This window comes from Gigantopelta aegis, unplaced genomic scaffold (assembly GCF_016097555.1).
Source record: "Gigantopelta aegis isolate Gae_Host unplaced genomic scaffold, Gae_host_genome scaffold1924, whole genome shotgun sequence".
Taxonomy (NCBI): domain Eukaryota; kingdom Metazoa; phylum Mollusca; class Gastropoda; order Neomphalida; family Peltospiridae; genus Gigantopelta; species Gigantopelta aegis.
This window is the reverse complement of record NW_024537373.1, coordinates 119,374-137,124: the sequence shown is the minus strand read 5'-3', so window position 1 is coordinate 137,124 and position 17,751 is coordinate 119,374. Positions and strand designations below refer to the sequence as shown.

The 17,751-nt window shown below is 38.4% G+C and overlaps 1 protein-coding gene across 1 annotated transcript in view; it reads left to right on the top strand.

The window, feature by feature from the left end:
• The window catches only part of LOC121367217 (CD109 antigen-like), a 69,533-nt gene extending 51,994 nt beyond the window's left edge, over positions 1-17,539 (top strand). Inside the window, 14 exon segments of the mRNA XM_041491326.1 lie at positions 979-1,155; positions 2,077-2,158; positions 3,090-3,246; positions 3,966-4,040; positions 6,244-6,421; positions 7,238-7,449; positions 9,681-9,795; positions 9,798-9,829; positions 10,724-10,786; positions 11,289-11,398; positions 12,053-12,200; positions 13,242-13,344; positions 16,157-16,244; positions 17,198-17,539. Coding sequence (XP_041347260.1) covers positions 979-1,155; positions 2,077-2,158; positions 3,090-3,246; positions 3,966-4,040; positions 6,244-6,421; positions 7,238-7,449; positions 9,681-9,795; positions 9,798-9,829; positions 10,724-10,786; positions 11,289-11,398; positions 12,053-12,200; positions 13,242-13,344; positions 16,157-16,244; positions 17,198-17,204 — 1,547 coding nt within the window. The 3' untranslated portion in view covers positions 17,205-17,539.
• Positions 17,540-17,751: the final 212 nt, after the last annotated feature.

Below are 17,751 nucleotides of genomic sequence, written 5' to 3'. Positions count from 1 at the left end.
AAATTGACGGCATTTTGAAATGCATTAGGGTTTCGATTGATTATTTTGGGACCTCTATATAAAGGCCACCTGTCCATAACGGCCACTTTCTGTTGGTCTCTTGAGTGGTTGTTATATACAAGTTCGACTGTGTGTATATATATATATATATATATATATATATATATATATATATATATATATATATATATATATATATATATATATATATAATAAAACTAGTTTATGGTAGACGTGGATTATTTTGATAGATTCTGTTAAACCGTAGATAATCTTTACCTGACTGGACACCGGTGGAACGTCAGTGTGCATCAGTCGGTGTGCATCAGTGGTAAGCCGCTCGTCCGAGCTGCGACGTATTGCCCTCAGTGAAATCTTTTTTCATCGGTCTCAACCAGTGCGTCACAAATAGTAGATCACGACCATAATATATAATTTTCTATCTCAGAAAAACTACATGTGACTGACCCTTTCCTGCTTTTTGGAAGGAGTAGTCTGTGTGATTGCAACGGGTTTCTTCTCTCATTCTCGACCAGGAAGGAAATGAAAGAAATGGTTTATTTAACGACGCGCTCAACACACTATATTTACGATTATATGACGTCGGACTTATGGTTAAGGACCACAGAGATATTGAGGGAAAAAACTTGCTGTCGCTACTTCATGGGCTACTCTTTTCGATTAGCAGCAAGGACTGTTTTATATGCAACATCCCATAAACAGGATAGCACCTACCACGGCCTTTGGTGTACCAGTCGTGGTGCACTGGCTGAAGCGAGAAATAGCCCAATAGGCCAACTGACGGGATCGATCTCAAACCGACCGCGCATCAAGCGAGCGTGTTACCATTGGTCTACGTCTCGCCCCTCATTATCGACCAAGTGTCAACAAAACCATGTCAGACATCAAAACATTCGCAGTTTCAAATATGCTGAGGTGTCAATAAACTAACATTTCTTTCGTTTCTTTTCCACGCAGGTGACTTGATGGGTCCCACTGTAAGCGGACTGGACACACTGCTGAAAATGCCGACCGGATGTGGCGAGCAGACGATGCTCGGGTTCGCGCCAGACGTCTTCGTCACTAACTACCTGAAAGCAACCAATCAGCTGTCCGGAGACGTGGCGGACAAGGCTCTAGGATTCATGGAAAAAGGTTTTTAACACACACTTCAACTTGTGTAAATAAAGAGTGAATAGAGAGGAATGAATAGATTTTCTAACAAACATCTATTTAAAAAAAAAGGAAATATATACATAATAAGTCTGAATTTTGTTTAGTAAAAGTAGTCTACATATTTCTCGAGAAACATCGCACGGTAGTTCTTGCGGAAACTTACAGGTTTTTTTTATTTTTATTTTTTTATTTTTTTAATATGCATATCTGTATATCCGGGTTGCTTGTGGTTGTCCTAAAGACTGTAGAAGCTAAAAGATAGTGTCTTGATATGGCCATTTGGCGCATGCTTCAAAATTTTGATGATACTAGATTAAAAAAAAAAACACCATCCTAGTTAGTTACCAATATGAATGAAGATTCAAAACACTTCAAATGTTTACACATATAAGCATTTACTCGTACCCAGATACGTTTATAAATTTCATATGACTAGATATGAAAAATAACTATTTCAAGTACGAATGTTTTAGATAAAGATCCCGTCCACTGTTTTAAGAGGACCAAATACCTTTAGTTGTTAAGAAAATAAACAATAGATTTTAAGATAACAAATTCTATTAATTAGACATGTATATGTATTTCGCATTTAATATATAATATAACCTGTAGAACAATACGGACAATGCTAGTAATTCATTTCAGTGAACAGTATTGCCAAGAGCAGTGTATAAAAACATTATTTTGAAATTTCTTCAAACAACTAATTTAAGTAATTCCTGGATAATTATACATGCATTGGTATCAAATTAATGGCTTGATAATGTTCAAATAAATATTTGGTTAAATTAATATTTGTATTAATTAATGTAGCATTACTACAATGTGTAGCTAGCATTTAATAAAAAAGATTTACAGCAAAATCTCAATGGTTACTGTAAGGTCCGGGTTCTTTTTCAGGTTACCAACGAGAGCTGACCTATCAACATAAAGATGCCTCTTTCAGCGCCTTTGGTGATCGAGACAAATCTGGAAGCATGTGGTGAGTCTGTGTCGAACTTGTATATTGATTGACAGATAGGACGAATGACATTTTCAAAGTAATACCCCCCCAATACCAATACCAATACCAATACCACCAAGACCATCACAACTATCACCACTAACAACCACCACAGCCGCCAAATGCTGATAAACAATGAATGGAAAGTTAACCACCACCTTCAGAACCACCACCACCGTCAATAACAATACATAACCACCAGTATTGTCACAACCACCACCATTATCACCACCACTAGCAATCACCACATCCATCACCAGCACCATCATCACATTCTCACAGCCAGATATGTCAGTATCTTTTGAAGGAGTATGACATAAAAAGTGGATAATTTAAAAAGATAATGACTAATAAGAGAATATGGTATTACATGTATGTGGAAAGACACGAAAGTAGTTAGTAGTCACGTAGTGCAATATGTCTTGTAAACGAAGGAAGGAAGGAAATGTTTTATTTAACGACTCACTCGAAACATTTTATTTACGGTTATATGGTGTCAGACATATGGTTAAGGACTACACAGATATAGAGAGAGGAAACTCGCTGTCGCCACTTCATGGGCTACTTTTTTATTAGCAGCAAGGGATATTTTATATGCACCATTCCACAGACAGGACAGTACATACCACGGCCTTTGTTTCATAACATGTGGAGCACTGGCTGGAACGAGAAGTAGCCCAATTGGGCCACTGACGGGGATCGATTCTAAACCGACCGCACATCAAGCGATGCTTTACCACTGGGCTACGTCCCGCCCCTTGTAAACGAAGGAAGGAAGGAAATGTTTTATTTAACGACGCACTCTACACATTTTATTTATGGTTATATTGCATCGGAATTGTAAACGAATGGCTTTTGCTAGTATGTAAACCAACCTTGTGTCTGTACTATACTGTTTACTACAATCCAGGCTGACGGCGTTTGTGGTAAAAACCTTCCACCAGGCTAAAACTCACATCTTTGTGGATGATGAGGTGCTCATCCGTGCTATTGACTGGATGATCGCCAGACAGAACAGTGACGGGTCATTCCCGGAACCAGGACGCGTCATCCACAAGAACATGCAGGTACGTTTGTTCAGTGATGTGTACTTCGAGGGTGGTCCTATGCTTCAGATGTAGTGCAATTTATATTATTTTTCTTTTCCCATACGAATAATTACTTTGGTATGTTAAATAATATAGCATTTCTTGTCCACTAGCGTACGCATACTAAATGATTAAATATAACTTAGTCGTGGCTAATCCAACATGCATTGTGAAGCTTACAATATAGCAAAAGGTAATTACTACCAATCACTGTTTTCCCCTAAAGAAGGCAATATTTTCATATACTTACCATTTGTGAAACCAAATAGCCGATGTGTACTGTTGTGCTGGGGTGTCCTTAAACATTAATTAATTAATTCATTCATTCATTCATTCATTCATTCATTCTAAAGAAGGCAATACTGAGGTCAAAAGGGTGGGATGTTATACCGGTTGTGGAGCACTGGCTGGAACGAGAAATAGCCCAATGGGTCCACCGACGGGGATCGATCCTAGACCAACCGCGCATCAAAGCAAACGCTTTACCACTAGGCTAAGCCACTTCTGAAAGTTACAGTATCGATATTCGCAACTTTAAAAAAATCACACCCCACTCCCTTTACATTTCTAACCTTAGATACATGATTTATCTTGGATTTGACAAACGTAATAGACTGTAATGTTTTATGTTTTTGTATTATAAGCAGGAAAGTATTGATATTTATGCGTAAAACCATCATAATATGCATTGTTTCCAGGGAGGATCGGCCTCAGGACCAGCTTTGACAGCCTTCGTTCTCATCTCTCTTCTGGAAAACGACGATCTTACTGGAGTAAGTACTCTTGATAATGGGTAGGAACCTGCCAGTTAGTAGACCGACCAAGTCAGTAAGACTTCAGTAATTTAAAACAACAGCTAGCTCCTAAATTTCAACCACGATCTTAATAAATCGTATAGAGTAAGAACAGAAAACATTACCTCTTTCTGGTATGACACATAGTATCCACTGTTTAATAGATTTTCTTTTAGTGTTTTGAAGTAACTTTCACTAATTTAAAACTTGTTATTTATTATTATTATTATTATTACTGACATGCACTGTTCAACTAAATGCTACCCATCTACTATATTCTAACTATTGTGTTGTTTAAACAGGGTATTGTATACTGTATTTTAACAAGGCTAAATATGATGTGTGCACTAGTCGGTACATGTACTCAAATGTCTACTGTGTTGTAACTAGTATGTTGTGTGTTCTAGTGGGTGCAGGACAGAATCACGCGGTCAGTGACTAGGGCAGTCGGGTATCTGGAGAACAAGGGCCCGAGCTTATAACACTTGTATTAGAGTCCAGACTCAATCTCTAATGACGTCACACACATATAATTTCTATGGCGTTGTCATGACATTAGTGTCTCAGACTCTTATTAGAGTCTCGAGTCTTAGACTCTTAAAACTTTTGTGTTGTAAGTTCAGGTGTGCTCCAGGCCTGGTCTGTTGTGTGTTCACCGGCTACTGTGTGCTGTAACGTGTGTTGTGTGTTCTAGGTGTTCTCTGTGCTGTAACGATGTGTGTACTGTGTTGTAACGTGTGTAACGTGTGTGTGTGTTCTAGGGGTGCGTGGTTGTAACTCCGATGTTCCAATGTCTACTGTTGTAACGTGTGTTGTGTGGGGTGCTCCAATGCATAATGGTGTTGCTCCGATGTGTACTGTGTTGTAACGTGTGTTGTGTGTGCTAGGTCTACTGTGTTCCGATGTGTTGTGTGTTGTAACGTGTGTTGTGTGTTCTAGTTCTGTGTGTGCTCCGAGGTCTACTGTCTTGTAACGTGTGTTTCTAGTAACTGTGTTGTGTGTTGTGTGTGCTAGGGGTGTGTGTGCTCCGATGTCTACTGTGTTGTAACGTGTGTTGTGTGTTCTAGGGGTGCTCCCATGTCTACTGTGTTGTAACGTGTGTTGTGTGTTCTAGGTGTGCTCCGATGTCTACTGTGTTGTAACGTGTGTTGTGTGTGCTAGGTGTGCTCCGATGTCTACTGTGTTGTAACGTGTGTTGTGTGTTCTAGGGGTGCTCCGATGTCTACTGTGCTGTAACGTGTGTCGTGTGTTCTAGGGGTGCTGTGCTGTTGTGTAACTACTGTGCTGTAACGTGTGTTGTGTGTGCTAGGGGTGCTCCAATGCATAATGTGTTGTAACGTGTGTTGTGTGTGCTAGGGGTGCTAGGTGTTCTAGGGGTGCTCCCATGTCTACTGTGTTGTAACGTGTGTTGTGTGTTCTAGGGGTGATCCCAGGTCTACTGTGTTGTAACGTGTGTTCTGTGTTCTAGGGGTGCTCCAAGGTCTACTGTGTTGTAACGTGTGTTGTGTGTGCTAGGGGTGCTCCTACTGTGATGTCTACTGTGCTGTAACGTGTGTAACGTGTGTTGTGTGTGGGGTCTAGGGGTGCTCCGATCCAAGTCTACTGTGTTGTAACGTGTGTTGTGTAACGGTGTGGGTGTGTTGTAACGTGTGTATTGTGTGTGGTGTGTCTAGTGTGGTGTGTTGTAACGTGTGTTGTGTGTTCTAGGGGTGCTCAAATGTCTACTGTGTTGTAACGTGTGTTGTGTGTTGTGTGTTCTAGGGGTGCTCCAATGTCTATTGTGTTGTAACGTGTGTTGTGTGTTCTAGGGGTGCTCCAATGTCTACTGTGTTGTAACGTGTGTTGTGTGTTCTAGGGGTGCTCCAATGTCTACTGTGTTGTAACGTGTGTTGTGTGTTCTAGGGGTGCTCCCATGTCTACTGTGTTGTAACGTGTGTTGTGTGTTCTAGGGGTGCTCAAATGTCTACTGTGTTGTAACGTATGTTATGTGTTGTTTAGGGGTGTACTCAAATCTACGTCTGTTCTAGGGTTGTAACGTGTGAACGTATATTGTGTACTAGGGGGTACTCAAATGTATACTAGGGGGTACTCAAATGTATACTGTGTTCTAACACGTGTGGTGTGTGTACTAGGCTGTACTCAAATGTCTATTATGTTGTAACTATTACGTTGCGTGTTCTAGGGGGTGCAGGACAGAATCACACGGTCAGTGACTCGGGCAGTCGGGTATCTGGAGAACCAGGTCTCCAACATGAAGGACGACTACACACTAGCCATCACCGGCTACGCTCTCAAACTGGCCCAGAGCTCGGTCTTCCCAACAGTGTTTGCCAAACTCGAGTCGGATGCTGTTGTTAAAGGTATCCATAACAACCAGGGTCTATTAATGTTGTCCAAGTTATAAATATATTGTAGGTTAACATGTGATGATGTTGTTAAATGTACTCCTAACAAGGCATAAGGTACAAACAAGAAATAGACATATTTCAAGCATGCAAACAAGTAAACAAATAACTTTGTTTTTGTTTAATGACACCACTAGAGCACATTGATTTATTCATCATCGGCTATTGGATATCAAACATTTGTAATTTTGACAGATAGTCTTAGAGAAGAAACCCGCTACATTTGTTTTCATTAGTAGCAAGGGATCTTTTATATGCACCAACCCACATATTGGGTAGCGCATACCACGGCCTTTGATATACCAGTCGTGAAGTAAACAAATAAACATGTTGAGGCTATATATATATTATAAATATAAATATAAATATAAATAAAAATGATATAAAGCTGAGGAATTTAATGAGTAATAATATCAAAGTACGCCAACGAAAATGCATTGACAAACACAAGATAGATTTATGCTTTGTGTTTCAAAGTAAAACAACAATTTACAATACACATTTTTAGTTATCTAACTGCCACACATATCGAGTCATCGCATTTCTGGTTTAATAACTTCAAATATTCCATAACATATAATGTATCAACTTATGCAACATACGTGTCGGAAGATGCCAGCAAATGGAGGGTCTAATACTATATTAATTCTTCTTCCAATGGTGTGTGTGTGGGGGGGGGGGGGGGGGGGGGCAATGCATTATCTTGAGAGTTGCCCCACCCACCCCACTCCCGACGCCTTTCTATAATGTCCGTATACAATCTCCATACAGATGGCTACAAGTACTGGCACCAGGCAGAGGTTGCCAAGACGACCACACACACCTACTGGAAACCGCCTCACCAGTCGAATGCTGCCGACACGGAGATCACGTCCTATGTTCTTCTGACGTACGCCGAGAAGGACGACTTCACTGGAGGACTGAACATCATGAAGTGGATCACGGCCCAGAGAAACCCCCATGGAGGATTCTCCTCGACACAGGTACAGCTATCGCTACAGTAGTCTCTGTTACCCTTGCGAAACAGTCGCTTATCTTCAAGAGGCTGGTTTGAGTTTTGCTGACATTTTAACATATATATATATATATATATATATATATATATATATATATATATATATATATATGTTCGATTATTACCCCAACGGTCACTCATAACAGATAACATATTTTCATTATTTTCTCAGTGAGAAATATTCTGCATTGGTGTAACGTGCAATACTATTGGATGATTTGATGCTTACAAACCAATGACCGTGTCGGTACTAACTATGACGTCATCAGGATTTGGCAAACACAAACAAAATGACGTTATGTAGTTCAAAGAGTTTGCCTTTACGGCTCTCTGTGTTCAGTGTTTATATTATTATAAACAATGTCATTTTAATGCAATTCTTGATGGATTGTTTTAGCAGAGAACTTTTGTTTTTGAAAATTATATGTGAACATTATTAAAATACAAAATTATAGCAATACGATAGTGGTTAATAGTGGTTTACCTCGTTTCTATACATCATGCGTGCATGTGTGTCGACAATAAAGACATTTAGAGAAAACAATAGCTGGGCTAATAAACAGAATATGAAACTCGGTACCAGTTATTATTAAATATATGTCCCTCGTGAAATAATTTTCATTTGTCACTCGGTAAAGCTCGTGACAACTGAACATTATTTCACACGGGTCATAAATAAATAAGTGGTGACTCGTTTATTATCCTCTATTTATCAATGTGTTTCTGACAATCCACATTGCATATCAAATACAGATTGTTGCTTAAAGTCGCAGTCTGTGTATATAAAGTGATTTTAGTTGTTCTGATATTTGTAGTAATGCAAACTGCAGTTTACCTTCTAATAAATCTGTACGTACAAGGAAGTGAAGTGAAATTTGAGATGTTACAAACAGTAGGATAATCAGAAACACATTGGGTACACTGACACTGACACTCAGACTCACATTCTCAATAACAAAACTGTATTTAGTATGTAACTATAGGTTGCACTGTACCAAAGAAGAAAGTTCCGTGTCAAAGTAAGAGGGGCACCGACAAATGTTCACGGAGTAAAAAAAGCTAAGCCTAGTGTACTCAGTAACTAGAGATGGAAAGCAGGGCGGGGTACCGCCTAAAATGGGACTACCGCTTTCAGCAACAATTAGGGTGGTTAATAAAAACATACATCAAATCTCTTAAATGGGGTGTAATATATATATATATATATATATAACATACTATATATATATAAATATATATATATATATATATATATATATATATATATATATATATATATATATATATATATATATATATTAAATGTGACGGGCCACACATTTTATTTTTGTTCTGCCCGGGAGTGTTGATGCGCTGCTTATATCAGTTTATTAGTAAACGTTAACATTATCGACAATAAGAATTGATTTGGTACACTGGAACCTGTAATCGTCAAAGAGGTTCTGTTATTTGGAAACATGTAAGAACTGAAGCAAACCCAGGACCGTCCCCTTATTAGCACCATATTTAATTACATAATATCAGTATTGCAATATTATGTAAATATAAATAGGTGACAGCCTATTATACTAATTTTAAAGACGTCTGGGGCACCTAAAAACAAATAAAAGGAAATATAATACAATTAAAGAGAGAAAATAACATTAAGCCGCTGAGAAATATTCGTTGTACATATGCACACATTGCAGTTTCAATAGAAAGAAAGAAATGTTTCATTTAACGACGCACTCAGTACATTTTATTTACGGTTATTTGGCGTCAGGCATATGGTTAAGGACCACACATATATTGAGAGAGGAAACCCGCTGTCGCCACTTCATGGGCTACTCTTTTCGATTAGCAGTAAGGGATCTTTTATATGCACCATCCCACAGACAGGATAGTACATACCACAGCCTTTGTTACACCAGTCGTGGAGCACTGGCTAGAACGAGAAATAGCCCAATGGGTCCACCGACGGGGATCGATCCTAGACCGACCGCGCATCAAGCGAACGCTTTACCACTGGGCTAAGTGCCGCCCCCGCAGTCTCAATAGCATCAGAACAATGTGTGATGTCATATGGTTTCATTGCTCGTTTGACAGAAATACTATTATTACAAATGGCACTAGACCTGATTAGGGAATAGCTGCAGAAAGTGCCTCACATGTAACCGCAAAATAGTGTAATATAATTCACAATGCTGTTGCTTGTTCCAGGACACCGTGCTGGCACTGCAGGCTCTGTCACAGTTTGCCAAGATGGCGTACGCCAAGAATTTTGACATCCAGGTTCATCTTAAAGCTGGCAGTTTCTCACACAGCTTCTCCATCAACCAAGGAACGCGCTAGTCCTGCAGAAGGTCGAGGTATGTGGTACACTTACCAGCAGTTATAAATGGTCAGGACGCAGTTTCACAAAACATTGTAAGCCTTGTTTTGTACGTAAACGTAAATCTACGACTAAGCCACAATTCTTATTACTGTTATAGTACAACAAATATAGCTAGAAATACACATATTTCAATTTCTTTTGTCCTTAAAATGCTCCATTTTCTTTAATGATGTAATTTTCTTAGTGCAATAGATGCCAAACACTTGTAACTATATGCCCGGTATAACTGCTAGTCGCAGACGTAAACTTAACGATGTTTTGTGAAATGCCCCTCTGGTGTTGTACGGGTGAATATAAAAGGGTGGTGGGTACAGTATACAATTAAATAAATGTCTTTGTCAGTCTGAATTTAATATCTGTCGATTATCTAGGATAGATTGTCATATGTAGAATGCATTCAATTATACTTGGGAAATGTGGCGAGCAATCATCCATAAATAGATCCTTCATTTACCCTTGTGACCATCATCATATTAACTACAGGACCGCTTTGGTATTGTAAAAGGTTAAGTTACCTAATCTGCTTACTTCCAAAATTCACTCAAATGTCTTCTAATACAGTTCATGAATACAGTATTTTAGTATGGTTAATATGTATACAGTGCCGTCCACTGTAGTATAAGTCTAAAGATGTCATATTCCAGCATTATATACTAATGGAAAATCCAGTATAGGTTTCAATAAACTCACACACCACTTGTGGAAAAACTACCCACTTCTTAAAGTGGATACTAAAGAATAGCGAAAGTATAATGAAATATAAAAGAATGACATTCGACGATAGGAGTCTTAATGTAGGTAATTTATTATAAGTGAATATATACACTGGTAGTACTATAGTTATGCGATTTATTGTATAATTCCACAGCTTCCGTCGATTCCAAGCAACGTGCAGGTGACTGCCACAGGACATGGCATCGCGCTAGTTGATGTAAGTAGCTGCACTTGAATGATTTCAGTGAGATTTGAACAATTTAGTTCATATTATAAACTATTATAAGTCCAGAATGTACACACATACACACGCAAACAAAAAACCCAAACACAATAAGCAAAACCAAGCACACATTTATGCATCCATATACATGTACACACGTGCATTTTATGCATATCAGTATATACATGTATGTTTACATGCATGCACACAAACACACACACATATACACACACACACACACACACACACACACACACACACACACACACACACACACACACACGCTGCACGCACATATATATATATATATATATATATATATATATATACATACACTATTTACCCGAACTTGACATACTGGATTGATGTATCTTTCATGCTTGTACTCGATATAAATGTAGTACCTGAATACAATAATATCTGAATAACCACGTAACTATGCGGTACATGTACACTGTTACTGTTATTGATTCTAACACCGTTCTCTACCCACCAGGTGGCGGTGTTCTTCCACGCGGATGCCGAGGTGGAGGCCCCGTCGTTTGAGATGACGGTCGAGCTACTGGAGGAGACCATCAATAGTCTCAGTGTGAAGACGTGTGTAAGGTAAATCATAGAGGTGATGATGTTACTGATGATGATGATGATGTTGTTGTTGATGATGATGTTGATGATAATGTTGTTGATGATGATGATATTGATGATAATGTTGATGATAATGTTGATGAGGATGAGTATGTTGATGATAATGTTCATTGTGAGGATGCTGATGATGAAGATAATGCTGATGTTGATGAGAATGTTGATAGTGATGACGACGATGATGATGATGATGATACTGATGTTGATTATAATAATGATAATGATAAAGATATTGATGACTGCCATATTGATGCATTAGGTTGATGAATATATTGATAGTGAACAATGACGTTGATGATGATCATGACGGTGATGATTATATCAATGAATATATTGATATGGTGGTGATGATGATTACATTGATATGATGGTGATAATGATTACATTGATTCTATTGGATGTAGAAGTATTGACTGGCTGTCTGGGACAAAGGTCATTGAGTCCGTGATATATTTGAAACACATTGTGACCACAGTTAATCACTTCACCATTAACTGGTTTTCACTAAAAGTTTATGTTACAGTAAAAATACACTGACATCGAATTGCATCACCTCACCTTTAATTAGTTTGCATTCAAGTTGTCAAAATATTAATAAAAGTCCTATATTTTTGGCAGGTGGTTGAAAGCTGGGGCTAGTGGCATGGCGGTAGAAGAAATAGGAGTGCCGTCTGGATTTGAAGCCGACATCGAGAGTATTGGAGACGTTCCAATGCTGAAGAGAACTGAGAGCGAGGACAAAAAAGTGATCTTGTATTTTGACGAGGTAACGATTTCAATAATAATGGTTACTGTATACCAGTTTAACTGACGGAACTAGTGCTGAAGAGCATGATAACAGCCGAAACCTACTCCAGCGACCATCTCTATTAAGAATCTGTCTGTATTAAGACATTAACTGAATATGTTATTTGTTTATGTGCAAGAGCATACACAATGTACGTGTCGGCGTGTATGTTTGTTTGTGTGTGTGTGTGTGTGTGTGTGTGTGTGTGTGTGTGTGTGTGTGTGTGTGTGTGTGTGTGAGTGTGAGTGTGAGTGAGAGTGCGAGAGAGAAACACAGAGAGAGACAGAGACACAGAGAGTGAGATTGACAAACAGACAGACAGAGACTTTTCATTTCCATAACCGTTTTACTACAAGGTATGGGACCACCTAACGGTACTGAAGGTATGCCAGCAGAGTGGCATTGCTATACGTGAATGATCTTTAAAGACCAATGGTCTCCAGTGTACGTTAAAGAAGAAATATCGTAGTTACAATTGCCATATTTCGCTATTTCGACATTTATCTGTAATAAATAACTACAAATTAGTCGATCCTACACTCAATCGTTGAATAAATAACTTTAGAATATCACATGTGTAATGTTGGTGTAAACGCAGTCGCGTTCAGTGCAACTAGTTTACTGTGTCATCACATTATAAACAGTCTTATGAAATCTACTAATCCAAAAACATCTGACAAGTTGACTGACTAGGGTCGTCAGAGACAGATGAGTTGCACGAAGACAGCAAACGTATCCGCCTGGCATAACGTTATGGTGTGTTCACCTCAAATGAACGCACGCATTGCCCTTGGTCAGCCATTAAAATGTTTGTAATAAAATACTGATTTTCTACTATGAAATTAAATTACTGGGTTGTAATATTTGTGGGAAATATAGTTGAAGGCAAAAAAGTAGAAATAAATTTGGTGGAAACACTTTGTTGTGCACCTTTGAGATATCACCTTTAACAATTCCATACAATGCCTGCAAAAATAGTTCTTATAGTACAAACTATACATTGTGTCCTCTATTATTCAGATTGGAATGAAAGCAACATGTCTAACCATCAGTCTACAGAGAACTGGTCTGATCGCCAAGTCACAACCAGCGCCCGTCAGGGTGTACGATTATTACGAGCCAAGTAAGTTGAACACAGAGTGAGTTACTGTGCTTACGATGATTACGAGCCAAGTAAGTTGAACACAGAGTCAGTTACTGTGCTTACGATGATTACGAGCCAAGTAAGTTGAACACAGAGTCAGTTACCGTGCTTACGATGATTACGAGCCAAGTAAGTTGAACACAGAGTGAGTTACCGTGCTTACGATGATTACGAGCCAAGTAAGTTGAACACAGAGTGAGTTACCGTGCTTACGATGATTACGAGCCAAGTAAGTTGAACACAGAGTGAGTTACCGTGCTTACGATGATTACGAGCCAAGTAAGTTGAACACAGAGTGAGTTACCGTGCTTACGATTATTACGAGCCAAGTAAGTTGAACACAGAGTGAGATACCGTGCTTACGATTATTACGAGCCAAGTAAGTTGAACGCAGAGTGAGTTACCGTGCTTACGATTATTACGAGCCAAGTAAGTTGAACGCAGAGTGAGATACCGTACTTACGATTATTACGAGCCAAGTAAGTTGAACGCAGAGTGAGTTACCGTACTTACGATTATTACGAGCCAAGTAAGTTGAACATAGAGTGAGATACCGTACTTACGATTATTACGAGCCAAGTAAGTTGAACATAGAGTGAGTTACCGTACTTACGATTATTACGAGCCAAGTAAGTTGAACATAGAGTGAGATACCGTACTTACGATTATTACGAGCCAAGTAAGTTGAACATAGAGTGAGATACCATACTTACGATTATTACGAGCCAAGTAAGTTGAACATAGAGTGAGATACCATACTTATGGTAGATCGGCGAGCTACTTTGGGTTTTAGAATCATCAATGATAATTAATTTCTGGGTAAATTTAATGCAGTTATTCAAATAAAAACAAAACCTGAATAATCTTTAAAGCAATAAAAATAGTATGCAGATTGTTTGGGCCGTTATTTAATTTCAATAATATTTCGATTAAAGATTTAAGTTTTAATAAAACAACAGACATAATATGATTATTTACAAAAAACTGATAAAATATTTATTTAACAACATTTTTCATTTCATTGGTAAGTTACGGAGTCAATTATTTAAAGAAAAACATAATTGCATATCTTGACAAAAATAAGTTTAGAAGAATTGGTGAAGCGTGAATCTTTCGTTTATCTAATTAACTAACGTAAAAGACTTACAGAATTCTTATTATTCCATGTGTGTACTTTTGTATACATTTGTTGGCATTATTAGCTTTAAACCGGCCTCGGTGGCGTCGTGGTTAGGCCATCGGTCTACAGGCTGGTAGGTACTGGGTTCGGATCCCAGTCGAGGCATGGGATTTGTAATCCAGATACCGACTCCAAACTCTGAGTGAGTGCTCCGCAAGGCTCAATGGGTAGGTGTAAACCACTTGCACCGACCAGTGATCCATAACTGGTTCAACAAAGGCCATGGTGTGTGCTATCCTGCACGTGGGAAGCGCAAATAAAAGATCCCTTGCTGCTAATCGGAAAGAGTGGCCCATGTAGTGGCGACAGCGGGTTTCCTCTCAAAATCTGTGTGGTCCTTAACCATATGTATGACGCCATATAACCGTAAATAAAATGTGTTGAGTGCGTCGTTAAATAAAACATTTCTTTCTTTATTAGCTTTAACTCACAATAAAGCCACCAATTCGATTATAAGCTAAGCCGGTCATTATATAGGATTACACTAAATAATTTCATTGTTATTGGATTAGATTTAATAATGTATATCATTTGAAAAATCTGGTTTTACGTTTGTTTGACACACAATAGCCGAGGTAGATTTTTGTACTGGAGTGTCGTTAAATATTAATTCATTCATTGTTAAATATGGCCTGGTGCTCATAAAAACTTTTTGAGTCTAGACTCGAGACTCTAATAGAGTCTGAGACAGTAATGTCATGACAACGCCATACAAATTGTATGTGTGCGACGTCATTAGAGATTGAGTCTGGACTCTAAAAAGTTTTATCAACACGGTCCCAGGTCGATTAACTAAGTAACACGTTAATCTCGTATGTGGCCTCAGACCACAATTAATTTCGTTATATGTTTCTATATAGCTTTAGTGGCTATAACATTTTTATTAATATCAGCAGGCCCGTGGATTTTTGTATGTACCTTTGCCTGCCTGGGGGACACATACCCTGAAAAGGACAACCCCTGTTGTCCAACTCTTTCTCCCAGCATATTGGTTTAAACAAACACACCCTCTAAACCTGGCCTGAGTGCACTCATTTTACACAAAAAGCACTACGTTTGCATGGGCCGGAATTACCACAAACAAGTCTTCAATGTAAACAAGTTACACATGTTTACAAACTACATGTTCTACCCTGTCACTTCAGTCAAACAGTTGCCACTTCATAGCTGTCTGCCATGAAATAATCACAGTCAAACAGCAGACTACTTGCGCGGTCAAATTTCCGGATTTTGGACAACCGAATGGGAAGATAACTGTAATCTGAGGCCATGTCTACTCACATCTGAGTTAAACAAATATTTTACAATGTTGTGGCGGTATATTGTCTGTGCTTTGTCTTTATGGTGGACGGTCACTGCCCATAACACTATGTGCAGTCAATTGTTCAAGAAATGCATATAGCCAAAAAAGAACCACATGCGTTCGAAATACTCTTAAACACAAAAATGTATGAATAATTATTAAGGTAGAGATACTACATTTTATAAAGGTTGTGTGTTCGTATATGGTGTGTATGTACGACGACCGATACATGCATTTTGATATGAATACTCCAAATATTTAGAAATTGCATTATGTGATGATAACGTCAAATTGAAACTATTTTACAGCTAACCAAGCGACCGCCTTCTACCAGTCTCAACTACTGAAAGATTCGAACATCTGCAACGTGTGTGCTGAGTGTGAACAGTGCAGGAGGTAAGAGCACTCACTTTAAATGTATTTCTTACAACAGTATTCCTTATTGTTTCTTGTTTGGCCCAATTCCGATCGTCTAAATAAGCGAGATTTAGCTCAGTTGGTTGAGTTCTACGCTTGAGGTGCATCGCAGGATCGAACCATCTCATTGGATCCATTAAAAGGATTGGATTATTTCTCGTTCCAACCAGTGCACCACAACTGGCCCAATGTGGTCTAGTGGTGTCGTTAAACAAACAAACTTTATATAAAAGAAACAACTAACTTTCTTTCAATCTTTATCACTTTGTAGTATGGTTTTGTTTGGAATAATTTTAGCGAGGGACAATGAATTTTTTTTCTTGAGGGACATAAACATGATACGAAATGGTAGCGAGTTTAATAAACTATTTATTACTCATTATCGATCTTAATTTATATCACTCATCTCGTTTGTTTACACGTTCCTGTAAGGTTGTAGTGCGCCAACCGATAACGTCACGAAGTGTTACGTTCCACTTGGCGTCCTAATGGGACGTATTACTTTGATATGTACCAAGATATTTTTAACCATAATATGGGTAATAATATTTGATATCATTGGTTTGTGGGAATAACGTGAATAATGCATGCGCTAAGTTACATGGTTTACTTTCATTTCAACTTATTTTCGTGCTTATATCCAATTAAGGTTCAAATACGCTGTCCTGGGCACATACCTCAGCTATCTGTCCATGAGTTGTTAGTTTGTTAGTGACAGAGATGAGTGTGTAGTGGTCTTACACCTACCCAATGAACCCTAAAGAACTCGCTCTGGGATGGAGCCGGTACCGAGCTGCGAACCCTGTACCTACCAGTCTGTAGTCCCATGGCATAACCACTGCGCCACCGAGGCCGGTACATGGTTTACACGTGTAATTCAGTATATATTCACAGGTTGTACACTATTGTAAATTATACTGTTTTCTTTTCAGACACTAACGGCTGAAGAATTGTATCTCATATCACTACCATTCAGATGAACATTTTCAAATTGGTGAACTAATGACTGATCTTGTTCATGTGTGTATTTCTATCTACTACAACAGCGATCAGAATGACGTATGTGTGTACCTGTGCCTTGAACATTGTGTGATAAAAACCCAACAACGACGAAATAATAAAACAGAATCATATTCTCAATGTACTGTGTCTGAACATTTATGCTTTAATCATGAGTAATTTGTTGTTATTTTGTGATAGTTATTTCCAGCATCTAACCAATTACCAATAATCTACCAATGGTTTTAAGAATAAAAAACAACTTTAAAATACTAGATGTAATAGTATGTTGTTTGTTTGAAACTTAAGAGTGTTTTCATAAAACCAGTTGAGTCCAAAATGGGGATGGGGTTGGGGTTTCGGGGTGGGGTTGTGTGGTAGTGCGTATTTGGAATGGATATAACCGCATTTATTATATAACATTTAGGGAAATATCTTAAAATATCAGTGAAATAAAAGTGTTATCAATCACTCGGTGACGATAACA